Here is a 20,840-nt window from a genome sequence, read left to right as displayed (position 1 = left end):
TAAACTCCGCCATTGCCGGTCCCAAGCCCTGGATGAGAAAGGAGGAGGGTTGGGGGTGTTGCTACCCCCGTAAAAGAAAATAATCTCTGCTGTGTGTTCGTAAAAACGACTTCATCCCTGCTATGTTTCGTAGTCTCTGTCTGATGCGCTATGTTCAAATAGGGGTTGGAAAACGAGTATACCCCTTAAAATGGGAATGAATCTTACGTATTCTCTGGTCTGCTGTATGTTCATAGTCTCAGTGTAATTTCTACTATGTTCAAATAGGGGTTGGAAAAGAGAACAAGTACACTTCTTAAAAAGTGGTCATAAAAGGGAATGAATACACCCTTGTGTGTTACGTATTCTTATGTATTCTCTGTTCTGCTGTATGTTCATAGTCTCAGTGTAATTTCTACAATGTTCAAATAGGGGTTGAAAAATGTGCTCATAAAAGAGAATGAATACACCCCTAAAATGGAGGATGTTGTGTTTATTATCTGCTCTGCTATGTGTTCGTAACTGCTATCTTACATGTGCTGCTTGGAAAAGTGCTCATAAAAGAGAACGAGTTCACCCCCCTAAACAGTGCTCATAAAAGGGAACGAGTTCACCCTGCTATGTTACGTATTCTTATGTCATTTCTGTTATGTTAAAATAGGGGTTGAAAAATATGCTCATAAAAGAGAACGAGTTCACCCCTTAAAAAGTGGTCATAAAAGGGAATGAATACACCCTTAAAATGGAGGCCTGCTATGTTAAAATAAGGGTTGAAAAATAAGCCATGCTCTTTTATTAGCTGTGCTATCTGCTATGTGTTGTTGGAAAATATGCTCATAAAAGGGAACGAGTTTTACGTATTATCTGTTGGCTGGTGCTATGTTCAAATAGGGGTTGGAAAACGAGTATACCCCTAAATGTAATTTCTGCTATGTTAAAATAGGGGTTGAAAAAGGGAACGAGTTCACCCCTTAAAATGTGCTCATAAAAGAGAACGAGTTCATAAATGGGAACGAATCTGTTCTGTTGTATGTTCATAGTCTGCTATGTTCGAATAGGGGTTGGAAAATATGCTCATAAAAGGGAACGAGTACACCCCTAAAAATGGAGGTCGTAAAAGAGAACGAATACACCCCCTAAAAAGTGGTCATAAAAGGGAATAAATTCACCCCTAAAATGGAGGTCGTAAAAGACCGTGGGCTCACGGTGCACGGTGGTCATTTTCCCAGTGGCTCCTGAATTGATTGATACTGTTCCAGGTCTGTTCCAGATCGATCATTTTTCTACTACTGAAACGTACAAGGAGCTCAATTTTGAAATGAAATCCTTTGAAATCTTTGAGTTTTACGTCCCACGGTTATGCCGGTGAGGCTAAAGGAGGCGGTGATGATGAGTAATGAATGAAATGGTGGAATTAAGAAAGAGGGAGGAAACGGGAGAACCCCGAGGAAACCCACGCACACGGTGTTTGTCCACCACAAAGTTCACTTGGCGGAGGCTGGGATCGAGCCCGGGACCCCAAGCACCAGAGGTGAACGCTCTACCACTGAGCCACCGCGGCCCCTATGAAATCTTTTGAGTTTTACGTCCCACGATTATGTAGGCTAGGCTAAAGGAGACGGTGATGATGAAAACATGAATGAAATGGTGGAATAAAGAAAGTAGGAGGAAACTGAAGAACCCAGAGGAAACCCACACACACGGTGTTTGTCCACCACAGGGTTCATTTGGCGCGAACTGGGATCGAACCAGGAACCCGTGCCAGAGGAGAACGCTCTACCACAGACCCATCGCGGCCCCCAAGAGCTCAATTCTGAATAGAAGAGGTGAGTACAACTGCACATGTTTCTAGATCTGATAATTAACTCCTTTCTCGCTATATGATCCGCGTACTCGTGATCGGGCGGGAGACCCGCGTTCGATTTCCGGAGGAAATTTATGTAGTTCGGATCGCTCGTTCGGCTGTAGGTCAAAATCTCATAGAACTTTGTTGTTGAAGGGGACGATAAACTTTAATCTATCCATCCAACCATAGATCTGCCAGTAGGACCACCAAGTCATCATGTAATAGTGGCTCTGAATCCTAACATTTTAGGTAGATTCTCAGCTAGAAGAAACGTTAGGAGTGGGGATAGTAAGTTTTAGTTGTAATTTACATTGGTAGAAGAAATTCAACGTTCTGCTCTTTTTCCTCCTGGTGCGTGTCTGCGTTTGCATAGTAGTTCAAAGATTCAGGAGAGCAGTCCGTACGCCACTGTAAACGAGAGAAAATGGTTCCTGATTCTCCTATCACAAGCCCATGCCATTTCATTTTTAATCTCATTGTTTCCCCCCATTCAGCTTGTTTATTCATTTCTTAGCACAAAATTACATATAACACTTTTTGTTTAATTTGTTGGCAACATTTCTGCACTGCAGTCTGCATTGTTTACAAGGGGTGCAAAGCTTCGTGAAAATCAGAGTAGTCACTATCAACATTATTTAACTTCTGGTCTTTAGAAAAAGTATTGATTACAACACAATATATTAAAGATTTTATTTTAGTCGTACTTTTAGATTGAATTCCTGGAAATAACAATTTAATCGTCACGGAGTTAATTTTAATGATTCTTTCATTGACGAATCGGAGAGGTTGTGAGGGGGGCAAGAAAATTATGTCAATAGTCTACCTTTCTTTCAAATTTCAAAGAAGTTAGTATTCCGTAAGATTGGGTATTCAATTAAATAGAGTATTAACCTGTGCAAAAAGTATATGTACTTAGGATGTGCAATTGCAAGTATATCATATTGAATATATAACGGCTCACTTTTAGCACTACCACCCCAATCTGCAGCCACAAAGAATCCTTTGTTTTTACTTATATCTTAGGTGACATTTTGCCAATTTTACGACATAAGAGCATGCATATTTTCAAAGGATCATAAATAGAAATTTGTGCGAATGCGAATATCCGCAACAACATTGAAGTGCAGTGAAGTTTTAGTTTGTTTGCGGATAGCGGATAAAATTGCGGATGTTTGTAAATAAAAAGAATATTGACGTTACAAATAAATGTATTTAATTTTAAGGGGCAAATATAGCTTAGCTCACGAATCTCTGCCGCGATTGACGCAAACGAAGAATTTTCTGCAAAACAGATAAGTATTATACTTAAGTTACTTTAATAGTATCTATCTTGGAGGAAATTCTTGGTTGGCATCAATCGCGGCAAGAGATTCGTGAACTGTCTAACTCCTAAGGGAGAGTTGTATTTCGCTGGATTTTCATTGATTTTTCTTTGCTTTATTATAAATAAGTCCCTAATAGGTTCAATTCCTACAAAGTGGTCCACAGGTAGTTGCTTGACCATCTCCGAAAATTATAAAAATTTGAGTATGATGAACCGTGTGTATCAGAAGGTCAATAACATCATTCACGTTGTCGTATGTACAAGTGTTCCTGAATGGCGGCCATCTTTGTTGTCGGTGGAGTGTGAATTTTTGCATTTGCAAGCTTTCACGAAAATTACAGTTGCTCAGGACGTACGAATCAGACGAACACCAAACAAAAACGAATGTTTACAGGAGAGAATGAGGTAAACGGAGAATATAAGCTTTTCCCCTAAATAAATATGCAGAGTTGCAAACCAATATATGAAATCCCCAGAAAAACTACAGAAAATTACACTTCTGAAGGGGCTTATTTTGGATTGGCATAAAGTGGAGTGTTAATAAGTTTTATGCTGAATACTATTGCATATGAAGAGTCTGCAGAAATATCCACAGCTATGATACTACTGGCACCGTAGATTTATGGGGGTCAGAAAGTTGAAGTTTGTGATTTTGATGCCATTTTTGGGTCGTAAAATCTTGGGAGGGCACAGTGCTAATCATTGCTGGTTATGCCACGAAGTAATTATGTATGTGAAGAAACTGTTTCAAAAAAATCATGACTGATATTACATGGATTAAAAAGTGAGGACATGGTAAAAATGGGAAGAAAGCACGCGCATGATATTGGTTGTAGCCCGGAAAAAAATAAATGTTTGGATATGTTTCATGCTAGATCTCAAAAACTATGCATGGTGCAGCAAATAGGCACGCTTTTGTTTGTGTTTAGTGTGCGAAAGCTTGCGAGTTCTTTTTGTTTCATCTTTCTAGCTCCATGGTCATTGTCACGTCTCTATGGTAAGAGGGTTAGCTCTCACTTGCACCCACGACACACATCGTTGAACTGGACAACAGTAATAAGGCACTTAATGTATCAGCAAAGTATCATTGAAATCCAATCACAGTTACGGAAGTTAATATGTTTACAAAGTTGCGTTATATAGGATAGATTGGTCTTTGATTAGCTGGGGACTCTGCCCCAGACCCCCACGTTTTCTTGGCCTACGGCCTTGAACCTCTAAAACCTACAATTCTACCAAATTTCAAGTTTCTTTTCGTATTTGAACTATCTGAAAGATAAGATTTTGTATCACAACAAAACACCAATTTAAATAACATGGGAATTACTTCGCCCGGAAAAAATAAATTTTTGGATATGTTTCATGCTAGTCGGATCGGGTCAGCTCGGGTCGGGTTACGGATCGGGTCGGGCCAGGTCAACTCGGGTCGGGTCAGTCGGGTCAGCTCGGGTCATTCGGGTCGGGCTGTCGGGTCGGGTCAATCGTGTCAACTCGGGTCGGGTTGTCAGGTCGGATCAATCGGGTCAGCTCGGGTCGAGTTATCGGGTCGGGTCACTCGGTTCGGGTTATCGGGTCGGGTCAGTCGGGTCAGCTCGGGTCGGGTTGTCGGGTCGGGTCAGTTTACTTTGGTCAACTGAGTTTAGGTTGAGCTTAAACTCGGCCGGAGTCGAAAGCTGCTGTTTTTCACTAGCTGCCTAATTAAAAATAGCAATTTTCAATTGATTTTATAGAAACCATAAATCTATTTTGAACACTTGCAGCTAGTGTTTTTATGGTAAATGCTTATTTTTGTACTTGTGTGTGTTTTAATTTTTAAATGTGGAAGATTGATTTTACCAATCGACTGTAATATTAATATCTACGCCAATATGGAGTCTGGATTTAGAACAAAACTAGAAGTTGTTTAAGCAAGGCCAAAAGAAAGATTGGGTATGGACGACCAAGCCCAAGCAGGGCTGCGGTGGCTCAGTGGTAGAGAATTCATCTCTGGTGCATGGTGTCCATGGTTCGATCCCAGCTTGTGCTAAGTAGGCTTTGTGGTGGAGAAACGCCGTGTAGTGGGATTTCTCGGGGTTCTACTGTTTCCTCCCACTTTCTTCATTCCACCATTTCATTCATTTCTCATGGTCACCGTATCCCTTAGCCTCGGTGCAGAATCAAGGGACCTTAAACTGAATATTTCATTTTATTTCACCAAGCCCAAGGACATCGATACAAGAACAAGATAAAGATTGGATATGCAATACGAATTGCATAGTAATCTTGCTCTTGGCCTTGTTTTGGTGATCACCAAGTAGCGATGAGCGTATTTCTTGCTTTCCGTGTAGTATGAAAGACCATAATCAAAATCACACTTGGTCTTCATTTGTACCGATGAGGCGAGCATTCTTGGCTCTTGTATAGCATGAAAGACCACCGAAACTACGAAATGCAGGACCAAGACTTGACTGGAAGACAAAGAATAAGACGCAGTATTGATGACCAAGACCGAGGGAGCAAATTGTTTGAATTTCATTTGTTGGGCTGAAAGTGATGAAATAAAATTAGTACTTTATAATTAAACTAGCAGCGTTCACCCCGCTTCGCTGCGGTCACCCCGGAACGCAATAAACGTTGTTACTTAGATAATTTTTACTTTTTCGCTTTCAAGTGATATGATAAAAACCATAGAAGATTGCAGTAAATGTTAACATTATATCGCCTGTCATTTATGTTAACCCGCCCCGCTTCGCTGCGGTCACCCCGGAACGCAATAAACTTTGTTACTTAGATAATTTTTACTTTTTCGCTTTCAAGTGATATGATAAAAACCATAGTAGATTGCAGTAAATGTTAACATTATATCGCCTGTCATTTATGTTAACCCGCCGAGTGACACGGTCATGCGGGTTGCATATAAATACGTTTATTTTTACCTATGATGAACTAACAAAGGATTTGTACGTTATGGACACTTGAATGGTCAATTATCTCAAGACACTTGTAATTAAAAATTAAAGTGATATGATAAAAACCATCTAGGGTCCAAATCCTAATAACCCCCCAAAAATGAAAGAAATTGGTTCAGCCGTATTAGCGTGATGAGGGAACAAAGGATTTGTGCGTTCTCTTTTATATATATAGACTAGCAGCGTTCACCCCGCTTCGCTGCGGTCACCCCGGAACGCAATAAACTTTGTTACTTAGATAATTTTTACTTTTTCGCTTTCAAATTGCAGTAAATGTTAAAATTATAGCGCCTGTCATTTATGTTAACCCGCCGAGTCACATGGTCATGCGGGTTGCATATAAATACGTTTATTTTTACCTATGATGAACTAATAACAAAGGATTTGTACGTATGGACACTTGAATGGTCAATTATCTCAAGACACTGGTAATTAAAAATTAAAGTGATATGATAAAAACCATCTAGGGTCCAAATCCTAATAACCCCCAAAAATGAAAGAAATTGGTTCAGCCGTATTAGCGTGATGAGTTCACAAAGGATTTGTGCGTTCTCTTTTATATATATAGATATCATACTGTATTTTTAATTTTAAATTACAAAATTCATATTATGTATCTTCTTACGTACAACTATATATACTGTAAAATACGTTTTAATTACCGAGAAAGAAAAATCAAATTGGCACGGGTCCCGGAATCATAAGAACCTATTTTGGAATAAGTTGAAGGGTTGGAAAAAATCAAAGGTGTTCTCCTGTTTCCTCAACCCTTATCATTGTAGTTAAACGATTTCCCTTCGTCACATAGAACCAAAGCAAGAAAAAAATAATTTTCTCCCACGTCGGACATTGGTATCAGTTATAAAAAGAAATAACCAAACCTCAAAAGTGCCAAATATTCATTAAGATGCATATACAAATCACCCGCTTGATCTAGCTAGTGGTTAACGTGTATGACTTCGGTACACGTGGTCCGGGTTTAATTCCCAATGGGAGTGCATTTTGGCGTTCACCCAGTGTCGTGACCATAGTGCTTTCAAACGGATCGGGTTGACCCGACCCGACCCGTGACCCGACCCGACTCGGATCGGGTCAGCTCGGGTCGGGTTACGGGTCGGGTCAGTCGGGTCAACTCGGGTCGGGTTATCGGGTCGGGTCAGCTCCGGTCGGGTTGTCGGGTAGGGTTATTCGGGTCGGGTTGTCGGGTCGGGTCAATCGGGTCAGATCGGGTTGGGTTGTCGGGTCGGGTTATTCGGCTCGGGTTGTCAGGTCGGGTCAACCGGGTCAGCTCGGGTCAAGTCGATCAGGTCGGACCACGGTTCGGGTCAGTCGGGTCGGGTCGGGTCAGTTAATTCGGGTCACGGGTCGGTTCGGGTCGGTCTTCAATCCAACCCGACCCGACCCGTTGAGAGCACTAGTAATAGGATTTAATATCAACATTGAAACATCGCAAGTTAAAGAAAAGCATGTAATAACAAATATGATATTTGAATATACTTTCGTCTTAAACTAGCTGTGACTACATTTACTTCAAAATTGAGTTTCTCGATTGCACAGTATGAGCGTGGCTAGAAGAAAAAGTCAATAAGAATGGTCGGGATTCGAACCTAAGACCATCCAAGCAGGAATCCCTTACATTAAACATTCATGTAACATACAACGACGCAAAGTATTTGGCATTATTTTATCATATAGTTATATCAAATATAACAAGGAATACAATAAGAATAAATTTTACTGACTTAAAAAGTGTTCCTGAACAAGTGGAAGTCATTATACACCCTATAACTAAGCTACAAGAGGTCTGTGTTCCATCTGAACGTCGCATCCACCGAGTCAAAGTTTGGAATACCCCATTCTAGTAGGTAAAGGAAAGGATGTGACAGGCGACGTAGAATTCTCCGTGGCTGAGTGGATAAAGTTATAGATCGATAACTAAAAGGTTCGTGGCTCGAAACCATTATCGGAAGCTAAAGACTTTTTGTATTCTTAATTCTCCAGATCTTAAGATCTTTCTCTCCCTTCGTAATCATCTGATGCTCTAAAAAGAATTTTCCAGCTTAATTCAACAACTCCCTAATGTGATCCTCGCAGTTCGGAACCTTTCCTTGTTCTGTTTCACAAAGTCATAATTTTCATCATAATACGGATGCTGTCCGATCATTTTTTTCCTTCTAAACTAGTATGTGTAAATCATTCCTTTCTGTCTCCATATTTGAATCTCTCTCTGTCTCTCTGCATGTCGTCCATGAACTGTTATGAATTTGGATCAGACCTTCGACTCTTGAAACCAAATGTAAGCGCTCAAGCAACTCTATAGGTTTGTTGTTAAAAGCAGCGTCATTTTAGATTTTTCCCAGAACGGGGGGGGGGGGACGGAGAATCTCCGCCGACATAATAGTTTCATTTTTATTAGTAAAAAATTAAATGAAATCTTTAAGTTTTCCGTCCCACGATTATGCGGCGAGATAAAGGAGACGGAGACGATAAGCAATGAAGGAAATGCTGGAATGAAAAAGCGAGGGAAACGGGAGAATCCACGCTCATGGTGTTTGTCCACGACAAAGTTTACTTGGAGCGGCTGGGATCGAATTTTTTTTTATTATACTACTACACATTTGGTCAAACAATATGTATTTCTCAAGCTCAAAGGAGGGGACAATTACACCCTTCTGTTCTGCCTAAATGACGGCAACTGGAACATTTGCTTGCAATTACTGATAAGAAATGAATAACACTCATTTCTGTCAGTAGTTTTTAGAGCTTTGCGCCCACATTACAGTCTTTGGGAAGCACACAACCTACTGCCATGATTAACAATTTCCATAGAATTCACAAGCAGTATCTTCATAGGTTGATGTGATATGCATCCTTTGAAGAAGGGGAAAGAATGCAAATAAGGGTGTTTATGAAGCTATGGGAACATTTTGTGACGTTTTGTTTTATTCAGGCTCTAGAAAGGCATTTCAGAACAAACGAATGAAAGAGATGGTTTTACAGCGATAAACCTTGTAAACTGATTGCTGTTTTTTCCGTCTGACTGGAAAGAGTACATTACGTCACACACCGCTTTAGACACGGAGAGGTGGAGGAGGAGGGTGAGTTGGGTTGAATACCCTAAGTAACTAGTCGATGAGACGTGTATTTCGGAATGCATAAGCACACGGCACAAGAGTTTGTTCCTAAATTGGACTTAAACTTTTTGTAACATTTTCTATGTATTGAACTGTACCAGCAATACAGTCAGCTAATCCCAGACCAGCGTTGCCAACCCATGATGTTGCGAAAACATCCTTTCACATTTTTCGTAGTTTAACCCTTGAAAGATTCCTGATTTTCCACTGTTTTATAGTGTTGCTAATATTGAAGTGTTCAGCTAAATTGAAATCTCAAATGACGACATAACTTGGAACTAAATTAAAAAAATACATTTTACAGCACTGCTGTTGTTCCATGTAGAAAATATACAGGGTCAGATTGAAATCATTGGGAGCCCTGGAGCGGTAAAATACAAGGGTCCCCATCAAAATACAAGGGTCCCTCTGTCAACATATTTAAAAGGGTTCATGAATTATACAGGAGTGACTCATGTCATGTCTTAAACTTTTATGTGAAAATATTTTCAGTAATTGTTAACAACTTTGGGGCCTCCTTGGTTACAGAGTCCTGTAGCAAAAAATTAACACCCGATCTAAGCGACACTCGGACTCTCTTTTATTGTCGGGTCAGGGGAAAGTACGTACATGTGAGTGGGCCCCCTGGAAAGCACTTTTCTAGTGAGCCGCCGGGTTGCAGTACGGCCCTGATCTTGATTCCCCCTGCTAAGTTTGATCTAGGTCGAATGAATTCAGATGAACTCGTACGATATCCATTGATATTTCAGGAAAAAGTCTAATGAAAAACGATAAGCAATGTTAACTTTAACTTTACTCTCTCTAACCTGTCCCCAGACTAGAATTACAATTTATACGTTTAAGAAAATCCTTTAAATGTTCCCATTTTGAATTCAAACTTACCTCTTCGCTGTTTTTCGATGCTCGTATGTGTTTTTGAAGCATATCAAGCGGTACATCATACTTTTCGGCAGCTAACTCTATTATCAATTTACCATTTTGAACAGCCATAACTGCTTGCTTCATTTTGTTTTCATCCCATTTTCCTTTGTTGCTCATTTTTCCTTTAGCTTTTGGCATTTTTGCAACTCTCCCTACAAGTAAAATTATAACACAATCAGTACACTATACCATATTACAGTAATACTGCATATCCAAAGTTTAACATATTTTTTTGTATTGTCTCATTATCTTTGTATGGTAAGGGTTGGTACTATTTCGCTCTTGAATAATCCGTCTGACTGCATGTTGTATGATCTTCAATATAAGTACTAAAAGGTTTTACAATAGATGTTTAAGTTGTACTCCATACTAGCTGTCACCACAGAAGGGAAAACTATAAAATTTGTTCACATGACAACATTAAGGGACTCTAAGTTCTGTAACATGTTCAAAGGAACAGTTTTTCTCTCTTTAAATAATTTATTACTAGCGCCCTGAGTTTTAGCGAGGTTTTGAGTAACTATTAAACATATCTTTACGGAGGCACCTGGCCGGAAATATATAGCTCTTTGAATTATCGAAGGGGAAGGGAAGTATCGAAACAGTGTCTGACTGGAAAGAGTACATTACGTCACACACCGCTTTAGACACGGAGAGGTGGAGGAGGAGGGTGAGTTGGGTTGAATACCGGAAGTAACTAGTCGATGAGACGTAATTAACTGCTTTTCTATTCTGTATATCGAAACAGTGCTACAGTTGGTTTTGTTAAAATGGCCATCGAGAGATATGTGAATCGAAGTGAAATTTCGCAGCCTGAAAATGGTTATATCTAATAACAGTTATTTCTGTGTTATAATAAAAAAAAGTGGTGTTTCGGAAACTTAAAATTCGACAAAATAGAAACTTCGCTTTACTCTGAAGGTCAAATAAAAATCCTTGTTTGGAAGTCAAGTGGAATTTTCTATGGGAAGTACTTGTCAATTTTCTGTCAAATCAATGTATCACCCAATACTGTGGATTTTCTGGTAAGCAGACATTATAACGTTTAATTGAATTATATAAAGCTATAATTCGGAAAGAAATATTGCAAGTAAGTGTTGTTATCAGTGAGAAACGACTATTGGAGATTCTGATGGTTAATATTTTCGTGTTTCGCGGAGGACTATGATTCACAGTTCAATCTTCAAGAATTATCAAATTAAATGTAAATTGATGTTTATTAGAATTTCTTCTTATCTAAATGACTTAAAGTTTGCACAGTGAAGTATAAGATTCAGTTTTTCATTTGGAACAACCATTTAAACCGAATTATTAGCGACTTTATAAAAAAAATATCTCGCGCATATTTATTAGTGTACATTATATTTTTCAATATTACTCAGATACTTTTATTTAATTATTTTGTGTGAGTATTTCTTACTCGGCACTGCACCGGACGTGTTTAATTTAAGGAAGACACGTTGCAGTTGTTAAATGGAAGTCCCTTTATGTTAGGAGGTAAAAGGCGATATTCAGAGAGAATTCGTTAATCAACCGTTATTCATGCGATTAGTTAGTGTTGTATTAGATCTGTACTACGGAGGGTGTACTTTTTGGTATTCTGAGTCTGCTTGAAGTTCAGCAAATAAGTTGATTTGGAAATGATTAACTAATCCTTACTCCAATACCTGGTGTGAGAAAACTAAATGTGGCAACTACAGTAATCTAGATGTGTGCATGCGTAGTCTGTAAAAATGAAAATACTTGTATATGAAATACGAAATTCGAAATGTTTTGTTTGTGGTTTGACATCACAACAACTTATATATAGTTACGAAATCAGGTTATAATTAACGTATTCATTTCTGAGGGATGTATTTATGAGGAGAAAATGTAGAAGTCAATTAATATTAGCGACAATAGAAGGATTATGTTGTAATTATAAGGGAAAATAATGTATTATCAGTTGTATATATTCCTCAGAAAACTGGAAATTTTCTACTCATTTCTCACTGTCCACTTTAAGAAACAGTTCTGCTATTGTAGAGGACTCGGATTAATTGCTGCTTCATAGTTAGTTTACCCGATGTGATGAAAGGAAAGAAAGAAAGACAAGTAATTAACTGCTTTTCTATTCTCAAAATGTAAGTTTATTGTGGCTAAACCAGGGTACCCTCTGCCATAAATTAGTTAGTCACCTGTGATTAACTTACCTTAGTCAACTACTATGTGCTAATCAGAAATTCTGAATACACTTCTGATAACCCTGCTTTAGTCAACCATTAGTATGGTGCTAATTATACGTCAAAACAACTCTGCATAAGGTCCACAATATCTTTGTGTGCTGTAAAAGTGATGTCTCGAGTCGAAAAATGTATATTTCACTATTGGAAGAGCCGTGTCTCGACTCGAATTTTGTAAGGAAAATCCTGTTTCGACTCGTCTCGTGCGCATCCCTAATTCCACCGCAATAGAACTTGGTGGATCATCAAGCGAAGAAGGTATAAAGTGCATTTTGCACCTCTACCAAGGATTTCAACTGGCGTCCTCGAAGGTGATTTTCCAAGCAATGGAACAGGTGATAATCGGACGGTGCAATGTCCAGGAAGTATGGTGAATGCAATAGTGTTTCCCATCCAAAGTGTAGAATGGTGTCCCGTATCATCCAAGCTTCGTAGGGCTTAGTGATCCTGTAACAAGAGGACCCCTTTGCCATTCAGAAGTGTTGGCTCCAGAGTTTTGAGTTTTTTCTTGAACATGGCTCAACTACTGACAGTACACAGTTGCATTGATGCTCTGGTCAGCAGGTAGCAGTTCCCGATGCACGATGCCACGAGCAGTCTATCAAACACACAGGAGAACCTTCTTCTAGTATAGTACTGGTTTCGGCTGTTTTGAAACCGGTTCATGCTAACCAATGGTGACGGCGCAGTTGAGCTTCGTACAGGACCCATTTCTCATCCCATGTCAACGTCCTGTCCGGAAATGGTTCCTTCCTTAGACAAGACAGTAAAGATACTCAGGTGTCTGCTCGCGTTGTCTTTTGGCCCGGAGTCAAATCATGTGGGACTCATCGACCTAACTTGTAGTGCTTCCTAAGTTGATGGAGGTGCTGCCGAATGGTTTCTCCATTCACACTGAAATGTAATCCAAGTTTCTCACATGTCTAACCACTGTTCGCCTAATTTGCTGCTTGAAGATCTTCATTTTGTACATGTTTTGGTTTTTCGGCACGTTGTGTGTTTTCAAGTGTTTCGTCAGCGTCCTTAAACTTGTTAAACCACCGCTGCACTGTCTACGTAGTCACGTCACCCTCTCCAAAGGCCTGGCATACCTTCCGCCCCCCTACAGCAATATTTGACCCCAGTTTGAACTGGTATAGTATACACACCCTTATGACGTTCTGTGGAGGTCCCATATTCACTGTCCTTACGCAAGTTCACAGTGTAACTGAGTTGCCGCATCCAGGTAGTATGTTCGATATACCCACACCAACAGCTACCCTTCGCCTTATTTCCATTCAACTCACGGTATGACGGCCAATTGAACACAGACCTCCACAAAAAGGAGACAGAGCTTTCTTGGTTACCTTTATATCGTTCATATGTAGATCTGACAAATTCGACAGCATTTCTTCTGAAAGCTAACCTTATTTTTTTTAACTAGTTAACTTCTCCCTCACGGAGGAAGCAGACATCCTACTATTTTTCTCTGTCTTGGTATTCCAAGTTTATAACGCTAATCATCCTATATTTATGACAATGGATACAAAACAGTTTCATCTATAAATCATGTGTTTTCTCTAGTAGGTCTTCCTTGTTAATTACACCTTTCACCTGTCATTTGTATCCAGAGAAAGTACAATCGTCAAAAATCTCATACAACAAAATCACACGCTCTATCCAGGATCATCAGAGAGTAATGAACGGAAAATTTTGAATGACCTGGCCTGTGATTTTTCTGTATGTAACAATATGGTTTGAGGCTTCAAATGAGTGTTCTTCAGGCCAAAGATAAACTCAGTAGCAATATTTTGTTCGTTCTTAATGAATTCACAAAGCTTATAATGGGGATGTGCTAAACAAGTTACATGTTTTAACTTGGGTAATATAGTTTTTAGTTAGTTAACCGCTGAAACTATATCTAATCCTTAACCACCAAAGACACTTTTTATAAACTTTATTATTACGTGTTTTTTCCTTAATGATGTTTTAAAATGATTAATTATATATTAATATGGTTCTCGTGCTGCATTGATGTATCTTATATAATTATAAACTTTGATTGTACAAGCATCATACATTGGAGATTAAATGTAGATAATCTGTAAAAATTTCATGTATTTTTTTCTGATTTTCTGAGTAAATAATCTAAGATTATGATATGAATCTCATCTTGGTACAAATTCCGTTCAAACATACAGTATAAAGTAACTTAACTTTCAATTCTTTCCGTAAATTATAAGATATAATGAGGATTTCCACTATTTTTATTTGTTTAAATTTACGGGAACAGAAAAGAATAAATAGATAAGTAAATGTATATACATTTCTTTCTTTTATATATGCAATATTAACGAAGTCTTTGAAAAAACTTTCATCATCTCCCACACAAAAAGACCCCGCGCCAATTTTCTCCGGAATGACGCAAGTGGTGTCTACGAGTAACGAAAATCTAACGGGTTATCTGGATATTGAGCAAATAGAGAGTTTTATTTTGTTTTGACTTTGATGGCGTATTCTAAAATTGCACATTTATTAATTTGCTTTCTGCCAACTGCGTTAAAATAAAGTCACTTTTTCAAATAATAATAATAATAATAATTACTGGTATTATAGCATACGTTACTGAACTGAGTCGGTTTGGTACAGTGCACTATGTTCTCCTAATTTTTACGATTACAGAGTCAGGCTTAAATTATGTTACCATACTATTTACTGAAGATCCTCACTGTAGTCTATAAAGACAAACTGTTAAGATGCTTAATCAAATATATAGTGAACGATGTGTAATAAATTAGCTTTGCACACCACAGCTAATTTATATTGACTTCCATTTCAAACTCTTATTTCATCAATTGTAATTTAAATCCTAATAAAGACTACAATTACTAATACAGTAAGTTTGGGTGATTCCGGACAATCGCTGAATTCGGACATCCTAAGCTTACAATAATACTGTTCTACGCATGTGTAATGTGAAAACTTGTTGTGACGCCTATTTGAAGAACCGTACCTTCCTACAGTTCAGTGCTGAGTACAAAGTGCAAAGTAGGGATAGACCTATATGTCCACATACCATCGACGCAGGGTGCCTTTGTTTAATGAATAGCAACGAGTTAAATGTATAACAGATGGTGTTTTGGAGCTGTCTCGTAATTTGAACCTTGTGTCAATTAAAGAAAGAAGGAGCTGTCAATTTAATGTGAGATATGGATGTTGCACAATACTTTAACTGTTGGAAGGCAGAGAGACATGTGAAATAACTTTTAGAAACATGAGAAACATGAAAGAAAAGGTTGGAATTTGAAATTGACAAGCTTTTTTGTAACACTGTTACAATTGAACCTTGTGTCATTAAAACAAAGAAGAAAGTGTGAGTTGAAAGTGACATATGGATGTTTGAAAATAGTGTAACAGCAGGACGTGAGAAAGTCATGTAAGCTAAGAATGGCGTAGGAGAAAGAGAACCCTTTGATGTCTACTAAAGAAAGAAACATAGACACAGCTGTGCTGTAATTTTGGGTGGTCTAGAGTGATGGAGTTGGGGGAGCGAACTGTACTGCCCATGGAGTAAAAAGATTTTGTTTAATTGGGACTGTAACTTGCACCCTATGGAGAGATACCGCTCATTATTTTGAGAACAGAGAATGTAAGAAAGAGATAGTTACGTGTCACTTTTAAAAGTTAATGTATTGCCCCATACTGAGAGACCGCACGTAGGATTGTATGGGAACTGTAATGTCCTTTTGAGCAAAGGACCAGTTTAAATTAACGTGGGACTTGTTAGGGAATAGTTAAGAACCTTAACACGTAAAGGGACATGTAGAAAATTACTACAATAGAAAGCGAAACATTTTTTGTGCAGATGAGAAAATGTGATGTTACTTGCGACTCACCTGTATGTCTAACTCTTTTTAGAAAAGAAAGAATTGAAATAGTTGAAAAAAAGATCTTTTAAGTTGTTAGGATGTAGAAAGTTATTTGAGAAAACGTATGTGACATTTATTGTTGACGGTTGAGACCCCCTGTAATTTCGAGTTGAACGTAACTCTTTTTAGAAAAAAAAGATTTTTCTGACTTGTTAGAGAGAAAAATGTTTCATTTAGAATGTTTTCTACTCCGATAGAATGAAAAAAGAAAGAAAGAAAAAGCCCTTTTTCTGGAAAAGATTCTTGTTAACTTTAAAGAATAGTTTTTGTACTTGTTTTTGTGAAAAAAACGGAAGGGTGTGTGTGTGAACGCTCGAAACACTCAGGTTAACGAATATATATATATATAAGAAAGTTGAAATGAGACCAGATTATATAGTGTGCTTTTGGGCGTTGTGGAAACTTGGCTTCTGTATTTTTCTGTGACTGTGTTGTTTGGAGAATAATTTTGGAATTACTGGAAGGAAAAAGGTAAGTTAAAATTTACCATTTATATAAATAAATAAATATTGAACATGGATTTTAAATGTATTTACATGAATTAAAATGACTTGTGTTTGCTTTTATTTATTGGACAAATGTGAGATATAACCGTTGTTATGATTGAAAAGACATTGAGATTTGTTTGTGAAGATTGAAATACGGAAACCAGAAATGCTGTGCATTTCCTGAATGGTTTTTATGAGGGTTTACCTACGATTTAAAACACCAAGAAGCCCAAAGTGGACAGATTGCTTACCTAGCGTAAGAGAGCGAGAGAGGGAGGAAAAAAAAAGAAAAAAAGTTTGCTTGAGTGCAGGCTATGGATCGGAGCGGAGGTGTGGCGGGGCGGGAGGTGTGTTTGTAGTTTCAAGGAAAGAGCAATAGAGACGCGAAGGGTGTTTGTGTTTGTAGTTTGACGGAAAGAGTACGTGCGAGAGAGAGAGAGAGAAAGAATGCGGGAAGCATGCATACATGCGCTGGTGAGCGGAAGAGAGGGTGAGGCGCTGGGTTAACCTGAATGATGCTTGAGGCGATTTTTTATTCTTAGCTGAATGGAATGGAATTTACGGTGTTTAAAAGGAAGGGAAAAAGCTTGATTTTGAACACAGAAACTGCAAAAGTTTTCGTAACCCATGAGAAAACGAATAACAATTGATTGAATTAAATGAACGAAAACGAATAATTTATCTGTTGATATCAGTGGCGTATATGCGCGCGTTTATTAAGATTCTAATTGAATATGTAAATGGTTTTGAGTGACTATTTTTTCTTTAAAAATATGTATGCCATTTGAAATAATAGAAATGGATTTATCAGATATACCTATGTAAAGCTACATTATAGTGTATGGGAAAGCACTTGCAAAGTACAGAAATGTTAAAATGTTGATACTTACCTAAGATAAATTGTCTTCTGTGATGTTTGAAGCACATACGGGAACTGTATAGGAACAACTAAAATATGGCGGGAAAAAAAAGACGGGAAACGACAAAATATTTTTGTCGGTAAACGTATGAGGCAAAGCCGGTTGTACAAATAACACGAGACCAATACGGTTTGATGTTAACTGCACAAAAGCATGCATGGTACTGACATGTGTTGCTATATAGGTGGCGTTGATGCAAAAAGACTAAGATTTTTTCCGTATAATAAATTTAAATGGACATAAATTGTAAACGGTTGATCGTACGATAAAACGGACTACAGAAATCGATTTGTCAGGTCAAAATCTATATAGAAAGACACCTTACATGATAAATTTGAACAATTTTTTGGGGGGCTATCAGTGGCGGCTGGCTATGTAGGGCTGTAACATTACATTTTTGGCTTTTTAGGGCAAACTATTGGTCGTAGAAACAAAAGAAAAGTATTTTCTTGATCGTTAGGACCTAAGGAACACTACTATACAGATTAGAACAATAACTTTAAAATAATTTTAAATGGTCATATCTCGTAAACTATTCATTGTAGGTGAAAATGGACAACAGAAATCGATTTGTCAGGTCGAAATCTATATAGAAAGACACCCTACATGATAAACTTGAACAATTTTTATTTTTTCGATTTTATACCGGGTGTTCAAAAAGTACAGTTTTTTATTTTTTCGCTTTTTACGGCAAACTATTGGTCGTAGAAAGAAAAGAAAGGTATTTTCTTAATCGTTAGGACCTAAGGAACACTACTATACAGATTAGAACAATGTAAGTTTAAAATAATTTTAAATGGTTATATCTCGTAAACTATTCATTGTAGGTGAAAATGGATTACAGAAATCGATTTATCAGGTCGAAATCTATATAGAAAGACACCCTACATGATAAACTTGAACAATTTTAATTTTTTCGATTTTATACCGGGTGTTCAAAAAGTACAGTTTTTTATTTTTTCGCTTTTTACGGCAAACTATTGGTCGTAGAAACTAAAGAAAGGTATTTTCTTGATTGTTAGGACCTAACGAACACTACTATATAGCTTAGAACATTGTAACTTTAAAATAAAAATTTAATGAATTTGCATAAACAATATGGCGTCGATTTTTTTGAAACTTTGGAAATATGCTTATTAAAAGATATATTTTTATATGAATAGGTAAAATAAATGATATTACTAAAATAAATACCATTTTTGCGCGTTTTTTACCGTGACCGGTGCGCGCCGCGCGGTATTTGCGCCCGAAAAAGGTTTTCGCGACGCGGGACGCGTAAAATATTGCCGCCCGGAAACTGCGCGGGGTATTGCCGGTTATAAAAAACAAACAACACTCGGTAACTTGCTATGGTACATGTACACACACGCACAGTCTTATACACACTAATGTGAATGTTATGGTACAAATGGCGTTGTTTCAAGAAACAAACATGGCGGATGAATTTTAATGTGTTTTCTTTGCATTAATCTAGTATACATTATTTTTAAAACACCATTAATTAAAAATTTAAACAAGTTAACACGAACTTAACCGAAGTTTTACGAACATTGCCGAACAAACAAAAATGTATCCACAATTTTGTACATATTGGTTAATGTACCACACAAATGGTTCCGAACTTAACCGAAGTTTCCCGAACATTGCCGAACATAAACATAAGAGTTTATTTACAATTTGTGTACATGTTTATACATGTACCACACAAACGGTTCCAAACATAACCGAACATAAACATAAAAATGTATCATTAATTACTGTACATGTGTAGTATATGTATACTTTGCATTAAATATAATTTAATTACCGTCAAAAATAATTATAATATTAACATGAAGTATAACACTACTACCTGTATAGAATGTAACACAGTTTGTAATCTCGTACCCAAACACATTTAGTTTTTTTTGTAGTCTTGTACCCAAACGCATTTCGTTTTGTAATCTCGTACGCAGGTGCTTTAACATATTTTAAATTAGTAACAGTGATATTACACAATATGATGTAATTTGTACCTTATGTTACTGGGTTTAAAAAATTCCTTTGTTAGTAATGCTAGGAATTTCTTTTGTTTGCTTTGCTGCAGGTGTTTAAACCGGTTTAAACTGGTTTTATTGTTTTTTTTGTTAGGCATTGTGTATATATATACCCCCGTTGCTAAGGAAATATTATCATATGTATGCTGGTAACTGTACCTTCAACACAATATTTACTTAGTGAATAAATTCATAGAAACATATAATAAAAGAAATATTAAAATATTATATTTAGAAAAGAGTATTAATATTAACTGTATTGTTGCAGTTATTGAAATTCAAAACAACATAAGAAGAAAAAAACAAAAGAAGAAGAAAGGAAGGAAGGAAGAAATCCTGATTTTTATCAAGTTTAGAATACATAACAGATTTACTTAGAAGATCATCGTAAGTATAATTATATATTATACATATTTGAATGATTATGTTTTTATACTTTGATTAAATATTGGTATATAAAGTATTATTTTTAAATTGTAATGTGATAAATATTTACAATAATACCCCATTTTAAAACAAACGAAATTTGTTTATCATTGCACAAAACGTGTTTTAATAGATTCACACTTTATTTTAAGAACAAAGTTGTTGCAGAATTTAAATACAATTACATTGTATTTTAACAGCAAAGTTCTTGCAGAATTTTAAAAATGTTTACAATCCATTTTAAGAACGAACTTTTTGCTGAATTTTAAAACGATCACACTCCATTTTAACATTGAAGTTCTTGCAGAATTTTAATGATGATCACACTCCATTTTAACAATGAAGTTCTTGCAGAATTTTAATGATGATCACACTCTATGAGTGTTCTATTAACAGAAAAAATAAGTAGAGCTTCTTAGAAGCAAACTAAATAATATTGTTAACTGAATAACACTGTATTTTTATATATTGTTGTATTTATTTTAATGTAAACTAATTTTTGTTTTTTTTTAATATTTTACAGATGGAATTCCTGGGCACATCGTTAGTAAACGAGTTTAATGAAATTGATGAAATTTACCTGTCTGCTGTTATAGAAGGCCTGAATACAAAGGAGCGCGTGTTGGAGACTTGGTGGCGTATTATGGATAAGCAACGCCAAGGATTTCGTGGCAGTGAAAGGTATGAT

The 20,840-nt window shown here is 37.1% G+C and overlaps 1 protein-coding gene across 1 annotated transcript in view; it reads right to left on the bottom strand.

Annotated features, from left to right (window-relative positions):
- LOC145672600 (uncharacterized) overlaps window positions 1-20,840 on the bottom strand; it is an 84,227-nt gene that overhangs the window by 21,462 nt on the left and 41,925 nt on the right. The window contains exon 2 of the mRNA XM_081741760.1: window positions 10,114-10,304. Within this exon, the coding sequence (XP_081597886.1) occupies window positions 10,114-10,290 (177 nt within the window). The 5' untranslated portion in view covers window positions 10,291-10,304. The remainder of the gene's footprint in view (window positions 1-10,113; window positions 10,305-20,840) is intronic.

Source organism: Thermobia domestica, chromosome 16 (genome assembly GCF_964235325.1).
Source record: "Thermobia domestica chromosome 16, izTheDome1.hap1.1, whole genome shotgun sequence".
NCBI lineage: Eukaryota > Metazoa > Arthropoda > Insecta > Zygentoma > Lepismatidae > Thermobia > Thermobia domestica.
This window is presented reverse-complemented; position numbering and strand designations above follow the sequence as displayed.